General features: G+C 36.3%; 1 protein-coding gene across 6 annotated transcripts in view; it reads left to right on the top strand.

Moving 5' to 3' along the window:
* Positions 1-17,428, top strand: part of atl (atlastin GTPase) — a 124,869-nt gene that overhangs the window by 93,157 nt on the left and 14,284 nt on the right. For all 6 annotated transcript variants that reach the window (XM_070089190.1, XM_070089189.1, XM_070089185.1 and 3 more), the window contains 4 exons: positions 1,078-1,262; positions 1,469-1,696; positions 2,106-2,320; positions 3,648-3,714. In XM_070089190.1, coding sequence (XP_069945291.1) covers positions 1,078-1,262; positions 1,469-1,696; positions 2,106-2,320; positions 3,648-3,714 — 695 coding nt within the window. The remainder of the gene's footprint in view (positions 1-1,077; positions 1,263-1,468; positions 1,697-2,105; positions 2,321-3,647; positions 3,715-17,428) is intronic.

The raw sequence follows: 17,428 nt of genomic DNA, 5'->3' as shown, positions 1-17,428 counted from the left end.
TTACGTGGCGCTCCATCACCACCCGTAGTTTTCCTTTTGCACACCCGCGCCCGGGAAAGATGGCTGGTGTGTTAAAAAATTATAATTAATTAATAAAGATTCATTTAGGACATCCCAGACATTACGTATTACTGTTACTGGTTTGTGAGTTTTAGGACTCGCTTTCCATGGGTTTGAGCCCCATCCGTTTAGTTATACGCTGCTCAGCATATTCCCATTTTGGAGTATGCAGCGCCAGCATAGAGCCCACATCTGATCAGGTGCATCAAGAAACTACAAACGAGATTAGTACTGGAACCATGAATGGTATACAAGAATAGACTAAAGGAACTCAACACCCGAAGGAGTAGAGAGAGAAAATACTGAAGGGATTATGTGTCGACCCTGCAAACACTACGTAGGTGAGTGCAAGCACGCACGCACGCAAATGCAAGATTGTGAAGGTTGGAGACAGAGTATAGACTCGGGGGACAGAGGCTGCTGACCTTGTTTAAAGAGAAGGAACTTAGAGTAAGCACAGTACCTACCATGTCACCAGAGGCAAATGCTATTACATTATATCGCCTTGAAAGGTTTCTGAGGTGGTCCCATGAATGTTGATAACTAGGCTGTGAATGGTAGTTAGAGGCAGTTGGGTGATAGGTGACATTTTTATACCTACTTTATGTTTCTAAGTGCTAAGAATAAAATAAAAGAGTGCTTTATGCAATATGCTATGTGCCTCAAAAACCTGGAGAGCTTCTCTTGAAGCTAGTTATTGTTAAGAGCTTTAGAATACTGCTTTTTACTATGAAGTTCCCTCACCGCATCCCATACCATTAGAACCAGTTATATTTTTACCTCACTAAAACATTTAAACATCTGCCTGGCAGTGTTTCCATCAGTCTGCAGATATTTTCATGCTAATTTTCTCAGGAGGTTTGATGCACCTGTTCCACCTATATATGTTTGGAGAGGAATGTTGATAGTTAGGTTAATGAATACACTAATGAGTGACCAGTAAATATAAAGCCTGATGCTTTTGAAAGCTGTAAAGTAAATAATAGGTATTAATAATGTCTTGTCTTCCCTGCCTAGATATTGAAGAGGAGTTTGTGAACCACCTGAAAGTGCTGGTGCCAAGGCTGTTGTCTCCTGAGAACTTGGTGAAAAAGGAGATCGGAGGCCAGCCTATCAAGGCACGGGACCTCCTCAAATTCTTCACCCTCTTCATGGAGGTGTTCAAGGATAGTGACCTACCAGAGCCTACCACCCTTGTTGAGGTAATTCCTCTCATTCTTGAATAAGTGAATCTGAGTATTGCAGCTCCTCATGACTGGTTGGGTGCAAGGATAAACAAACTATTTTGACAGTAAATGAGTAAAGCAGGCACTTAACTAGGAGATCTTTTAATTGATGATAATGTAATTTTTTAAATCATCACTTTTATTGTCACCTCTATATTATTGATTTTTGGAAATGTTTACAGTTTGCAGCCCAAGCTAGCAGCCAAGCTGCACTGGAGGCTGGTAAAGAGTTCTATGCCGAGACCATGGAGGCACTGGTAGGAGGTGACCGTCCCTTCCTCAAGACCGTGCAGATGGAAGCAGAACACAGTAAAGCAAAAGAAAGAGCCATACAGACATACCTGGAGAAAAACAAATATGGAAGAAAAAATCAGAGTGTGGTTGAAAAATACCAGCTGATGCTGGAAGAGGTAGGATTCACTGCTCTCTTCTCTTATCTGATTTTCTTTTACAACAAAATGAATTTTCAAATATTTATTCATGTGCAGTGTGTAAATTTTTTGTCATTTGTTTCATATTACAGGTACAGTATTGGTCTGTCTCTCCTTTTTTTCATGGTAGTGTACCTTCATTAATAAATCTGTCAATATTCAGTAATATAAGTTGCTCATTTTGCTCTTATTATTTAAGCTTATTAGGACAAGGTTCAGTAATGCATTTTTGGCAGCTCATAATTACACTTAGTTTTATTATAAAGTGTGATAATGACATTATCTGTAATGTGTACTTTTCAGGTTGTTGCAGTTTTCTCAAGCTTTACCAGACTCACTTGTTTTAAGGTACTAATATGTCATTTATGGTTTTTATTTTTTTTTTCAGGAGGTGGGAAAGATGTTTTTGAAATACTCTCAGCAAAATGAAGCCAAAAATGTCTTCAAAGCTGCCCGCACACCTGCTACACTCTTCTCGGTGCTCATGTTCTTCTACCTCTTGTCTGGTATCTTTGGATTGTTTGGCATGTACTCATTTGCCAACATGTGTAACCTAGGAATGGGTGTGTTTCTCATCATGCTCACTGTGTGGGCTTATGTCAGGTGAGTGTGTTTGTGTAGTACAGTAATTTATGCCTATGTGTACACATGCACCTCTCCTCTCTCTCCTCCTCTCTCTCCTCTCCTCTCCTCTCTCTCCTCTCTCTCCTCTCCTCTCTCTCCTCTCCTCTCTCTCCTCTCCTCTCTCTCCTCTCCTCTCTCTCCTCTCCTCTCTCTCTCCTCTCCTCTCTCCTCTCCTCTCTCCTCTCCTCTCCTCTCTCTTTCTCCTCCCTCTTTCTCCTCTCTCTGCTTTCTCTCTCCTCCTGTCTCTCTCTCCTCTCCTCTCTTGTCTCTCTTTCCTCTCTCTCTCCTCTCCTCCTCTCTCTCCTCCTCTCCTCTCCTCCTCTCTCTCCTCCTCCTCTCTCTCCTCCTCCTCTCTCCTTTCTCTCTCTCTCTCCTTTCTCTCTTCTGTCTCCTCTCTTCTCTCTCCTCTCTCTCCTCTCTCTCCTCTCTCTCTCCCTACTCTCCTCTCTCTCCTTACTCTCTTCTCTCTTTCTTCTCTTTCCCTTCTCTCCTCTTTTTTTTTTTTTTTTTTTTTTTACACAGGGTTTGACAAGGTTAGGTTAAGGATCCCTAGCTTTATTGACAAGCTTTTTTCAGGTTAAGGATTCCTAACTTTATTGGCAAGCTAAGAGCTGTTACCTACATCAGCTCATTTGAAAGCATTTTTATTGTTATGAGACATACAAGTAGGGAACAGGAGGAAGTTGGAGCCATCTGTGGGCCAGCATTTTCATTTGATCAACTGACTGTATCTCGTTGACATCATTATGCTGTACGAATGTGTTCCATACTCGAGTCATCCTGGGTATATATGATCTCAGATGGAGTGATGTTCTGGAGAAGGGTACAGTCAGAGTGAAGTTGCTGCCTTCTGCCCGTCTTGTGGCATAAAAGCTTGTTTCACGCTGTCCTCGAAGTGGATCCAAGTGTGGTACTTTGACAATATTGGCCTTGTACATAACAGTAAGGCCACCCACATCCCTCCTGTGTTGAAGGCTCTGCTGAAATGACAGGTCTATCCAGGATGGGTCCAGGCGAGAGATGAGACGTCTTGCTCTGTTCTCTACTCTGTCAAGCAGTCGCCTCTCTCTCTTTTCTCTCTCCTCTCTCTCTCTCTCTCTTCTCTCTCTCCACACTCCACTCTCTCTCTTGCTGTTGCTCTTTCACTTTCTCTTCTCCCTCCTCACTATCACTGCTGCTTTTATTACTGCTACATTATATTCACATTGATTTTGCTTTTTTTCACAGTACTGTATTATGTGTTTTAAGTATAATCAAGTGTTATTAAATGTTTGAGTTTTCATAATTTCCAAAATTTTTTTTACAGATACAGTGGAGAATACCGTGATGCTGGCGTATACATTGATGAATTGGCAACCTTTTTATGGGAAAATGTGAGTCGCAACCAGACGAAATATACATTTTATATAGTCTTAGTGATAACAGTTTGTACCAGCACCACTCTCTTGTAAAGTGTTAACCATAAATGTGTGCAAGTAGTTGTCTACTAATCTCTTCCTGGATGATGACTATGGCCCAGAACACTATTCACTAGTGGAGAACTTTTTATTGTTGATGACCTTCATTCTTTCCCAAAGATTTTATTTTTGGAATAATTGATTGTTGTTTAGAATTGTCCACCATATTTTTGCTGTTAGTGGTGAAGTAATTAAAAATAGTATTTAGTATATTGGCAGTTTGGAGGGATATGTTGTGTATCTTTATACGTATATGCTTCTAAACTGTTGTATTCTGAGCACCTCTGCAAAAACAGTGATTATGTGTGAGTGTGGTGAAAGTGTTGAATGATGATGAAAGCATTTTCTTTTTGGGGATTTTCTTTCTTTTTTGGGTCACCCTGCCTCGGTGGGAGACAGCCAACTTGTTGAAAAAAAAAAAAAATTTAGTATATATTATATATACAGTATATTTATACATAGTGTTTCTCAGTGGTTTACCATTTTCCTAGACTCGTCGGAACTTGGGGCTTTCTGTTAATATTGGCAATCCATCAGTGACATCAGTCGTTCTTACAGATTACATAAAATCTCAGATGTAGTTTAAACGTTGTTAAAAAATTTATTTAACAGACTGTCTATGTACCTTCTTCCTAATTCTTGAATTCACTTGTTTACCATTGTTGTACTGTGTATGATTTATGTATCATATAGGGCAGGGGCCATAAGAACTGTGTAAATACAGTGTAACTTGTGTAAGAGTCTCTCAGTGAGGTCACCACTCAGAGCTGTGAGTGATGCACAGTGGAGCGTTTTCTTGCTTTCAGTAAAAAAAGAACTTCATATTTTTTCTATGCTTAGCTACAATTGTTAAAGCTACTGTATTCATTATAATTTGTACATTAAATCAAGGCCAAATTTTTTCTTAAGTAAATACTCTGACATCATGGCATCCATTGGCTCCACTATTTGTGAACACCCTGGCTTCAACCATTTGACAGTGCTTTGCAGGTGTGTCTTGCATTGTTCCAGGTCCATGGCAGCTGTAATAAACTTAATTCTGCATTTAAGAATCGTCATTATGGTTTGTGTAGCACGCCAATTACATACAGCAAATGCACATTGTTTATACAGATTTCTGAGAAAAATGGGGCATTGTACAATAGTGAATTTTCATAAAGATAGTGTGGGAAAACCTGAACTGTATCTCTTTTCTTCTCAGTGGCCTCAAAAATAGCTTCGTCATATTTGCTTTGTTTGCAAAATTATTTTTGGAATGTAGATGGGAGGGGGAGTTATGAAACAGTGGTGATTCTTTGTGCCATCTGCTCAAAATGTTTGGCTGCATTACATGCGCATCAACTACCTGTTTGATCTTAATTCTGTTCCTCATAGTCGCTAACATACAAAACAGGTGTAGAATTATGACTTGCTCCATGTTAAATTTAAATTTATTTAAAAATGGTTAGTTCTGGTTACCAGAATATACTGACTTTTCCAACTTTGTTAATTAAGGTGCCATAGTTAATTTAAGCACCTTCTGGGGTAGAGTTAGTGGGAACTGTGTAATTAAGTGTATGCAGGAGTGGAAGCCACTGTATGTTGCCTCTCCTGCTGCCATTTGTATCTAGTACAGCACAGTTGCCTTCTAACCACTTCAGCCCCTCAGTGTGTTTTCTTTTTCCTCCTCTGGTAAACAGTAAGCTACCATGATTGCCTATTTATAATGCTGGGAGCAGAGCTATGTTCAAGGTGTCACAACTTTAGTGTTCAGTTTGTCATATTTCTTAAGTTTTCCAGTGATTGAAATATTTACTTCCTCCTCCTTGGGTCCCATTCTACCATTGTTGTGAAGCAAAGCTGTATAGTATCCTTTCTGCACTGCTTTTTTTTTTTCTTGATCTACAACTATGGCCTTTTGTTCACCCTCCTGATTATGCTAAGAAAATAATCTATATATTTCATCATAGCTTTTAAAGATCTTATATGTGGTTATCATGTCTCCTCTTCTATAAGTCACAATAGGGAATGTTTTTTCTTATTGTTCTTTGATATTTGCTTATGGCCTCATTGGGATAGGGATAACAATATGGCAGATGTTGCAAATGTGTGGAATAAAGAATTTGTATACAGGTAGTGAGTCTCAGGTGATGATGTGTAGGAATGAGGGGGGGGATTATTTTTCCATTAAAGTAGGCCTTAAGCAGAGTTGTGTGGTGTCACCATGTTTCTTTTTAAATATTTATAGATAGGATTGTAAAAGAAGTAAATGCCAGGGTGTTGGATAAAGTGTTTGATTAAAAGATATTGAATATGATACAAAGTGGGAGTTGTCACAGTTCCTCTTTGCCAGTGAAACAGTTCATTTGAGAAATTCTGAAGATAACAGAAAAAAGGTTGGTAGAGGAATTTGGGAGGTATGGAAAAGAAGGAAATTAAAAGAGAACATAAACAAGAGTAAGGTGGTGAAGCTCAAAAGAAATAATATATTATATATAATGTGTGATAATGTGTGAGTGTGGTGAAAGTGTTGAATGATGATGAAAGTATTTTCTTTTTGGGGATTTTCTTTCTTTTTTGGGTCACCCTGCCTCGGTGGGAGACGGCCGACTTGTTGAAAAAAAAAAAATATGATAGAGTGGATAGAGGAGCAATGTGGCAGATGTTGCAAGTATATGGAATAGGTGGTAAGTTACTAAATGCTGTTAAGAGTTTTTATGAGGATAGTGAGGCTCAGGTTAGGGTGTGTAGAAGAGAGGGAGAATACTTCCCGGTAAAAGTAGGTCTTAGACAGGGATGTGTAATGTCACCATGGTTGTTTAATATATTTATAGATGGGGCTGTAAAAGAAGTAAATGCTTGGGTGTTCAGGAGAGGGGTGGGATTAAATTATGGGGAATCAAATTCAAAATGGGAATTGACACAGTTACTTTTTGCTGATGATACTGTGCTTATGGGAGATTCTAAAGAAAAACTGCAAAGGTTAGTGGATGAGTTTGGGAATGTGTGTAAAGGTAGAAAGTTGAAAGTGAACATAGAAAAGAGTAAGGTGATGAGGGTGTCAAATGATTTAGATAAAGAAAAATTGGATATCAAATTGGGGAGGAGGAGTATGGAAGAAGTGAATGTTTTCAGATACTTGGGAGTTGACGTGTCGGCGGATGGATTTATGAAGGATGAGGGTAATCATAGAATTGATGAAGAAAAAAAGGCAAGTGGTGCGTTAAGGTATATGTGGAGACAAAAAACGTTATCTGTGGAGGCAAAGAAGGGAATGTATGAAAGTATAGTAGTACCAACACTCTTTATATGGGTGTGAAGCTTGGGTTGTAAATGCAGCAGCGAGGAGGCAGTTGGAGGCAGTGGAGATGTCCTGTCTAAGGGCAATGTGTGGTGTGAATATTATGCAGGAAATTCGGAGTGTGGAAATTAGGAGAAGGTGTGGAGTTAATAAAAGTATTCGTCAGAGGGCTGAAGAGGGGTTGTTGAGGTGGTTTGGTCATTTAGAGAGAATGGATCAAAGTAGAATGACATGGACAGCGTATAAATCTGTAGGGGAAGGAAGGTGGGGTAGTGGTCATCCTCGAAAAGGTTGGAGGGAGGGGGTAAAGGAGGTTTTGTGGGCCAGGGGCTTGGACTTCCAGCAAGCGTGCATGAGCATGTTAGATAGGAGTGAATGGAGATGAATGGTATTTGGGATCTGACGAACTGTTGGAGTGTGAGCAGGGTAATATTTACTGCAGGGATTCAGGGAAACCAGTTATTTTTATATAGCCGAACTTAAGTCCTGGAAATGGGAAGTACAATGCCTGCACTTTAACCCCTTGACTGTTGCAACCCCCAATCCTGAGGTGTCTCCTTGTGTTGCAAAATTAAAAAAAAAAAATATTTTTTCTTATGAAATGATAGAGAATCTTTTCCCGATTGTAATGACACACACACAAAAAAAACGAAATTTGATGGAAGACTGACGGAATTACGCTTTCGCGAAGTTAGCGACCTCAGCGATATTTACAAATCGGCAATTTCACCCACTTTGAGCCCTATATTCGGCTAATTCCATTGTTCCAGTCGACCAAACTCATAGCTATTTCTTTAGAACTTCATTTTTTCTATCAATTGAGTACAAGAAACTGCCCATTTACCCATTTCAACTACCCAATAACGTGGCCAGAAATTTGCAATTTGGCCAATTTCACGAAAACTATAAAATATGACAATTTCAAAATAAGGTCCAGAATGAGCAATGCAGACATTCCTGGCTCTAAAATAACATTTTGTTTGTTCATCAGTCATGTCTCCAGGCCCCTCTGATATTACTCTTGCTTTCTATTTTGAATTTTTATTCAAACAAAAAAATAGAAGATTTACTGTTATGCAGACTAATGCGATACTGTAATAATTGTACAAATAATGTCAACCCATTCATGACTGCATATTAGAATGGCTAGTTGGACATTTATTGGACAAAGACATCATTTGTTTACTTTTGAACATCGGCAAAAATCAAACATTTCCGCTACTTTGAGCTCCATTTCCAGGTTCTTTTTATAGTAAAACCAATCAAAATCACCATTATTTCTATAATATGTTTTCCATTCTATCAAATGAGACCAAGTAAACGAGAATACAACCATAAAGTCGGTATTTTAATTAAAAAAACGGCTGGAGTTTTTTTTTCTCATTATGCACTGCGTGCTTCAGGATTTTTTTATATGGTGCACACTGACCACACAGATCCATTCTCTCACATGTGGGCCTACCAGCTTTCTCCTGTTTGATTTGAAGCTGCTAGAATTTATGAGTATATATACGTCAAACACGGTGGCTAGTAAGACGTATATATACGACCGAAGCAGTCAAAGGGTTAAAGGAGGGGTTTGGGATATTGGCAGCTTGGAGGGATATGTTATGTATCTTTATACGTATATGCTTCTAAACTGTTGTATTCTGAGCACCTCTGCAAGAACAGTGATTATGTGTGAGTGAGGTGAAAGCGTTGAATGATGATGAAAATATTTTCTTTTTGGGGATTTTTTTTCTTTTTTTGGGTCACCCTGCCTCAGTGGGAGATGGCCGACTTGTTGAAAAATATATACATATATATAAATAATGGTTTTAAATGTTACATCAGCAAGGAGGCTGGAATGAATGGAGACAAGTAGTTTTATGGCTTGATATGGTGTTGTAGTGTGAGCTAGGTAACTTTTATGAAGGGATTTAAGGAAACTGGCAAGCCAGCTATTGAATATGTGATGGTGAATGTGTTTCCTCTTTTTAAGTCACCCTACCTCAGTAGGAGACAGCTAGTGTGTTTAAAAAATGGTCTAATTAGCAGCTGTTATTTTATGAATTATATCTATAACTGTCTTGATAAATAATCTTAAGTAAAGGATATTACCAGAGGAGAGGAAATTACTGATGGTGGCTTAACTCTCAGCTTGGAACCACATTCATCTGGGAAAGATGGAGGGAAGAGGAGAGGAAAAAAGAGTAGGAGGAAGAAAAGGAGGGAATGGAAGAAAGGGAAACCAGTCTTTCAGTGCATAGTTATACTGTATGTATTTCATTTTTCTCCCTTGTGCCCCCCCCCCACACAAAATGAAGAAAAAATGGGAATTACATACAAAATATTATTGTCCCAGTCTTCTTAGATTATAACATGGCTGTCTATGGAAAATGTGATTCACTTTGCATATTTTTTATTAACAAACCTGTTGTCCAGCCTCTATCTAGGTCATTAACCCTTTGACTGTCGCGGCCGTATATACATGTACATATACGTCTTACGCGGTACCGTGTTTGACGTATATATACTCATAAATTCTAGCAGCTTCAAATCAAGCAGGAGAAAGCTGGTAGGCCCACATGTGAGAGAATGGGCCTGTGTGGTCAGTGTGCACCATATAAAAAAAATCCTGGAGCACGCAGTGCATAATGAAAAAAAAAAACTCTGACCGTTTTTTTTAATTAAAATGCCAACTTTGTGGTCTATTTTCGTATAGTATTTATGGTTGTATTATCGTTTTCTTGGTCTCATTTGATAGAATGGAAAACATATAGAAATAGAGGTGATTTTGATTGATTTTACTATAAAAAGAACCTGGAAATGGAGCTCAAAGTAGGGGAAATGTTTGATTTTTGCAAATTTTCAAAAGTAAACAAATGATGTCATTGTCCAATAAATGTCCAACTAGCCATTCTAATATGCAGTCATGAATGGGTTGATGTTATTTATACAATAATTACAGTATTGCAGTAGTCTGCATAATAGTAAGTCTTCTATTTTTTGTTTGAATAAAAATTCAAAATAGAAAGCAAGAGTAATATCATAGGGGCCTGGAGACATGACTGATGAATAAAGAAAATGTTATTTTAGAGCCAGGAATGTCTACATTGTTCATTCTGGACCTTATTTTGAAATTGTCATATTTTTTAATTTTCATGAAATTGGCCAAATTGCAAATTTCTGACCACATTATTGGGTAGTTGAAATCGGTAAATGGGCAGTTTCTTGTACTCAATCGATAGAAAAAATGGAGTTCTAAAGAAATAGCTATGAGTTTGGTCGACTGGAGCAATGGAATTAGCTGAAAATAGGGCTCAAAGTGGGCGAAATCACCAATTTGTAAATATCGCCGAGGTCGCTAAGTTCGCGAGAGCATAATTCCATCAGTTTTCCATCAAATTTCGTTTTTTATGGTGTCATTACAATCGGGAAAAGATTCTCTATCATTTCATAAGAGAAAATAATTTTTTTTTTTTTAAATTTTGCGACACCCGGAGACACCTCAGGATTGGGGGTTGCGACAGTCAAGGGGTTAAGTAAGGGTCAACTGTATGTGCTTTCTTAGCAAATCATTTCATTATACATACATTCCAATAATTTAATTTGAATTTGTGCTCCAACTTTTACTTGAAGCTCTCATCTTTCTCTGAAAGAGGACCTAAATAAATACTTATGAAAAAGTATTTGTAGTATTACATACTGTACATTTGATATTTTAATATAATTTTTAGATCTATCAGTTATAACTTTATAGTGGTCTAGGATGAATCGAAATGTTGTCTAAAGTGTGTTCTTTGGCTTAGATGTTTACAAGAGTACTATAAAGGCAGCTAAGAATATAAAAGGCAATAGTGCAGGAACACGTTCTTTGGAGAAGTGATCCATACTACAGGCGTTTCTAACTCTTTGTATTGGAGGTGCCCAATTATTACTTAACTGCACTGAAATAGCAAGTCCATTCTACCTTCAATAATATTTCTCTTAATTTTTATTGTTTTCTGTAATTTTATAAAACTGATTATAAATTTTGAAAGTGCATGAAACTCATGTCCATCCCACAATTCAATCCCCGGATCAACCTATCATGGGTAGTATACTGGGTATGTTTTATTTATGACCTTACAAGGGAATATGGTAATGATTAGTCTACCATCTAACACCTTTCAGCCGTTTTTTTTCACACAACTTAGCTTAACGACCCTAAATTAAAACAGAATTAAAATAATCACTTAATATTGCCTAAGGTGTCAGCTAAGAAAACTATTTGGGCCATAGTTATCTTTATCTGTAAATATATACTTTGTCCTTTTTTAAATTGTTTTTTATATTAATATATTAACTAAACTCTTGTCAAGTGATGGATGTCAGTTAATGTAGATATTTATAATTAACATACAATATTTTTGTTTAATTTCTTTTAAACCTAAGAAAAAGTCTGTTTATAATTACTGTACTGTATCTATTTGATTATTACTCAGTTATTAAAATCCAAAGATAGCAGAGGAAATTAAAAAGAAAAATAATTGCAAATTTTATTCACTGTTCCCACCCCCCTTTTTTTTCTCAAGGATTGTAGAGTAGAATTTCTTATTTTGAATTTGCCTCCCTCTTGTTTCCTGTTAGAGGCTGTGTTTTTCTCTTTCTGCTGTATTTTTTTTTTTTTTTTTGCATTGATTCAAATGGTAGTTAGTAGTGATTTGTTGTTCACAGTAGATTGATACTCTTTATTTTATTGAGTGCAGCTATCATTGTTTGTCATAGGAAACTGTGAGAAAAACTTAAACACTGAAAAAATTCCATTGATTACATACAAGTTAAAGTGACAGAGAAGTGCATTAATAGTAAGAGCTTTCTCTTCTGACAATATAGTAAAATTATGGTCCCTTTAAAAATAGACTTTTTCTGCATAGTTGAGGATTAGAAGCGCACATACATTTGAGAGATTCACATTAATTTTGTTTACCTTTATAAAGCATAGTAATAGTGCAAATAAATTCATGCTTAATTACAATTTTGTTTTATTTGCGTTATTGCATTTTTACACTGTTGGTCAAGTCGCTGTTATTAGTCACATTTTTATAGTGATGGAGTTTAGTACTAATCTGATTGCTATTATGCCACATAAAGTGGACATTTTGAATGATCTAACAGTCTTGTGTTATTGCTAAATGTCTTGAGCTATACATAGTGAATGCATGATATAAATTTCGTGATACAGTATAATTAAGAAAGCTTTTGAGTAGCAATTGTTGATATACAATGATTGTTTATTTTGAGAATGGCACTTATTATTTTACTTAAAAAGTTACTTTAGACAAATCACACTGTATTTAGACTTAAAAATAGTACTACATAGGAAACTTTATAAAAGGAAATATCTTGCTAATGGAATAAGGTTTGACGAGTTTTATTCCATTTCTCAGATTATGACTGGAATAGGCAGTGCTGAAATTAACATTTTGCTCAAGTTAATGATTGTTACTTGAACTTGAGACTGACAGAAAGACAGTACAGTGATCTTCTTTTATGATATTGTTCAAAACTCATATGCACCATTGATTAGATAACCATTTGCAAGTAACGCAGGAAATAGTAATAGTATTAGCACAGCTATATAATTTCACTTAAAAATCAAGACACAGAATAAGAATAAAAGAAAAATATGACTGTACACACTATTATAGCTACCATAAATTAGAAAAGTAGAAAAAATATTCTTGACATATACATAGTATATGCAGTTATAAAATTAATTGGAAATAAAAAAAGGCAAATATAATGTGTTCAACCACTAATTACATAGGCAGGATAAAAATATGATCCTTTAAGATACTGTACAGGAAAATAAAGACTTAAGATTTTCACAGTTGGGAAGAGTAAATTAAGTATTGTATCACTTATGAATGCTGGTAATGCAGAAATGCTTTTGCTTATGGATTCCATATTTCACATGCACCTGTGTTTACTACAAAATTAATGTGATTTGCCTTGAACATGTAGCCATTCAGTGCCCTCAGGATACTTACAGACAGAAGGAAGGAGAACATGTAAGAATATTGAAGCATTGACAGTTTATTAATGCTTTCTAAATTTAATAAAACAGTTCCTTTCAAGAATTTTATCATATGCCTCTTTAGGCATTAATTTAAGCATTGTATTTAAAATATATACATGTATATATATATATATATATGACGGATTCAAGATTCTAATTAGAATGTACACAAAATTTTACTAAATATCTTAAGGCTATGATTGAGTGGAAAGGTAGTAATGTAGTAGATGTTGCAAATGTATGGGGTAGGTAGTGGGTTACTAAAAGCAGTCATGAGTTTCTATAGAGAAAGTGAGGCTTACGTTGGGGTATGTGAGAGAAGGGGAACAGTTTTCTAGGAAAAGCATGTCTTAGTGATGTGTGATGTCACCATGGTTTTTGAACATATTTTTAGATAGGGTTGTCAAAGAATTGAATGCTAGGGTGTTCAGGAGATGTGTAGGATTAAAAGATAATGAGTCTGATATAAAGTGGAATTTGTCACAGTTCCTGTTTGCCAATGACAGTCCTGGGAGATTCTGGAGAGAAGTTGCAAAGGTTGGTGGAAGAATTTGACAGGGTGTGCAAAAGAAGGAAATTGAGAGTGAACATAGAAAAGAGCAAAGTTATGAGAGTAACAAAAATGTCTAGCTAATGAAGGATTGGAAGGAGGGAGTAGTGAAGAGGAGAATGTATTGAGATACTTGGGAGTGGACATGTTGGCAGATAAGTTCTTGAAAGGCAAGGTGAACCATAGAATAGACAAGGGGAAAAATGGTATGTAGTGTATGGAGGAACCTATGGAAAGGAAGATGTTTATTTATGGAGGCAAAAAGGAAAATGTTCTGAAGTATAGTAGTAGATGCTTTTATATGGGTGTCAAGAATGGGCATTAAATACAGTGGTACCCTAACTTATGAGTTTAATTCGTTCCATGACTGAGCTCGTAACTCAATTTGCTCATATATCAAATCAGTTTTCCTCATTGAAATTAATTGAAATGCCATTAATCCATTCCAGCAGAATTCCTGGCTCTTGGGAGGCAGGAGAAAATACTTCAATATAATGCTAATATCAACTCTATGGCTTATTTATCTATCACAGTTAATCTAATATGACAGTAAACAATATAAAAAAACATAGAAACATGATATATACTCTAGAATGAATAAAATGTGTCATTATTGCTCTGACTATATCTTCCCATTCTTGCCCTTCAAAGGTCTTATTATAAGAGAAAATGGAGTGTTTGTGAGGCTAACTGCACTAGATCACTAGTTTCATGAGGAAAACACTGAAACAAAAGCAATTTTCTCATGTTTTTCTATGATTTCATGCTTTAATTCAATGGACATCATCATCCTCCTCTTCTCAGGACTGTCCTTTGCACTTACTTTCTTAGGACTCATGATTAGAAAAAAGAAATTTTGCAAAATAACTGCACAAAACGCTGGGATGCTGGGCGGATGTTGTAGCGTTCGCTGCACCAACTAGTGGTGGCATATCTGAAGCTCACATGTAACTTGGATTTTGACTTGCAACTCAAAGCAAAAAATTGACCGAGCTATGGCTCGTAACTCAGAAAACTCGTAAGGGGCACTTGTAAGTCAAGGTACCACTGTATTGCAGTGAGGAGGAGACTAGAGGCATTGGAAAGGTCATATTTTAGAGCAGTGTGTGGTGTAAATATTTTGCTGGTGTGAGATTACCAAAGGTATAATTTAGGTTTTTTTAGTTGGTTTAGACATTTAGGGAATGGAGCAGAATAGGATGATCAAGAGGGTGTATAAATCTGGAGTGGGAGGAAGGAGGGGTTAGGTCATCCCATGAAAGGCTGAAGGGAAGGACTAAAAAGCTTTAGCATCAAGCAGCCATGTGCAAGTGTGTTAGATCGGAGTGAGTGGAGACGAGTGGTTTCAATGGCTTGACTCTGTTCGAGTATGAGCAGGATCACAATTGTGAAGGGATTCAAGGAAACTGGTTACCTTGACTTACATCTTGGGAAATAGAGGATGGGTAAGGATGTGGCAGTTTGGAAAGTCATTGGAATTGTGATATCTGCACTTCTGGCAAGACAGCTATTAAATGAATGATGGAAGCATTTCCTTCTTTGGGTACCCCTACCTTGGCAGGAGACAGCCAGTGTGTCATAAAAAAAATTTTTAGAATTAGCACTTTTGATGAATTCTAGTGTTATATAGTTACTCTAACGTGTGTGTGTGTGAAGTGGCACAAGTGAGTGTGATGATATCAGCATCCAAACTTTGGTGAAGTACACCTCAAAACAATGTTCATGTAAAAACAAAATATGAATTCATTTGAGAAAAAAAAAAAATTATTTTTATTTTTTCAATGAACCAGCCATATCCCACTGAGGCAGGGTAACCTAAAAAGAAAGAAAAATTACAGTTTTTCTTTTTAAATTTAGTAATTTATACTCCTGGCATTTTAGTTGCGTCCTACAACATGCATGTCTTATGGAGGAAGAATTCTTGTCCACTTCCCTATGGCAAATCATTTTTTATATAAATATTATTTTAAGTGTTATTACCTATGGCTGTGGTGATAACATCACTTATGCTATGGCACCTCATGTATCATGATAATCTTGTGAAAGGTTGCAACGAGTATAGTATGTATATTCATTTAGTTTCAGCTGCATATTTCTTTTGAATTTGGTACTCTTGGTGAATTTGCATTTGTGGATTAATTCTTGCAGAAGGAAGAAGTATGACTAAAATTTAACCTAGCTAACTGTTGAGCCATACATGTGGCATGTTGTGTGCACTACATTAACTATCACCTTAATGCATACCCATTTAAATAGGGGTGGAATAGGTACACCAGTTTTTACAAAAAAACTAAAATACATACTCTCATTCATTTTTCTTTCATGCCTCCTATTGAGAAAGGTAAATATGATTAATGTTTGGTTCTGGGATACTACTTTTTATTTTGCATTGCAAATTCATACTTTCTGTTGTGGCAGCATTGTGTGTAGGTTAGTTGGGAATTCAGCTTATCTTCAGTGTTCTACGAATGTGGAAGTTTTTGCCATATATCTTCCAGTAATGTTGGTGCTGTGTATGAGATATTATTAAGTTCCTGGAGCAGATATATTTTGTGAACACTAAGGGCTGGTAGTAAAATCAGATGTGGCATAAGAGAATAAATGCTTATTTCATTACAACATCAGTCCATATTACTTGGTATTTTTTTGTAGTACAATGAATATAAGGTAAATATTAAAAGATTTATTTGCTACTGCAAATATATAAAATTAAATACAAATAAATATTTTGGCAATGCATTTCATAATAGTAAACTAATTTTGCTGAATTAAGATTCGTTATTAAGAAATTCAACTGCACTTCTACTAAAATAATAAAAGTAATAATTATTCTGTGCAATAATAGCTTTATTTTTAACTCATATTCATGTGTTATGCAGAAATAATATACCTTGGTACACTTCTGTACTGTATGTGGGATTCAAGGGTAAAAGCACGAGGGGTAGATGATGCAGTGCATTTACAGCTGGTGATAGCTGATGAATAGTGTTCACTATTCTCCTGAAATCTTTCTCCCATCATTCTCTCTCACATTCACTGTCTGGTTTCCTCAGTAACAGGTATTATTACATCATGGGTTGTCCCTCCAACTATAAAGTGCTTGCAAGGGTAATAAAGTAGTATTTCGTTACAACTTCAGCACTTGGCTCACACATTATTTTCATATCCTGTCTCCCTCATTGTCGTTTGCTAATTTCACCATCAGCTTAACCCACATCACCAGGACCAGCAGAACATCCTGTTCTCATCATTACAGGTATAGTAATGTTGATTTGTACCAAACTAGGTACACGTATTTAACATAATGAAATATAAATACTTCAAATGCTTAAGAGTACTTTCTCAAATATCTCGCTAATTTTGGGGACCTCAGGAACATAAATCCCTCATTTACGGGAGTTTCACTAACTGGAGATAAATTCTCTTATTTTTAATTTTCTCTTGGACTACATTATTGTACCAGTTTGTACCAAATAAATATGGAAGCACTGCACATGTACCAGTGGTGTGTATACAAAGAACCAGCCAATGAGATAAAAATATATACAGCACATGTAGGAAAAATATTTGTTTAGGATGGTCTGCTTATTGAAATGATGACTCAAGTTGAATTGTAGTGTTTTATTCTTAGCCTTCACAATACTACTGCAGTTCTTATTATTTCTTTGATGAAGATTTCTAATGTAAGTTCAACATTAATGACAAAGCAGTATTTAGAGAAGACTTTAAACTTTAGACACAGAGCTCACTGCTCAAA

The sequence above is a fragment of the Cherax quadricarinatus genome, chromosome 27 (assembly GCF_038502225.1).
Source record: "Cherax quadricarinatus isolate ZL_2023a chromosome 27, ASM3850222v1, whole genome shotgun sequence".
NCBI classification, from domain to species: domain Eukaryota; kingdom Metazoa; phylum Arthropoda; class Malacostraca; order Decapoda; family Parastacidae; genus Cherax; species Cherax quadricarinatus.
This window is presented reverse-complemented; position numbering and strand designations above follow the sequence as displayed.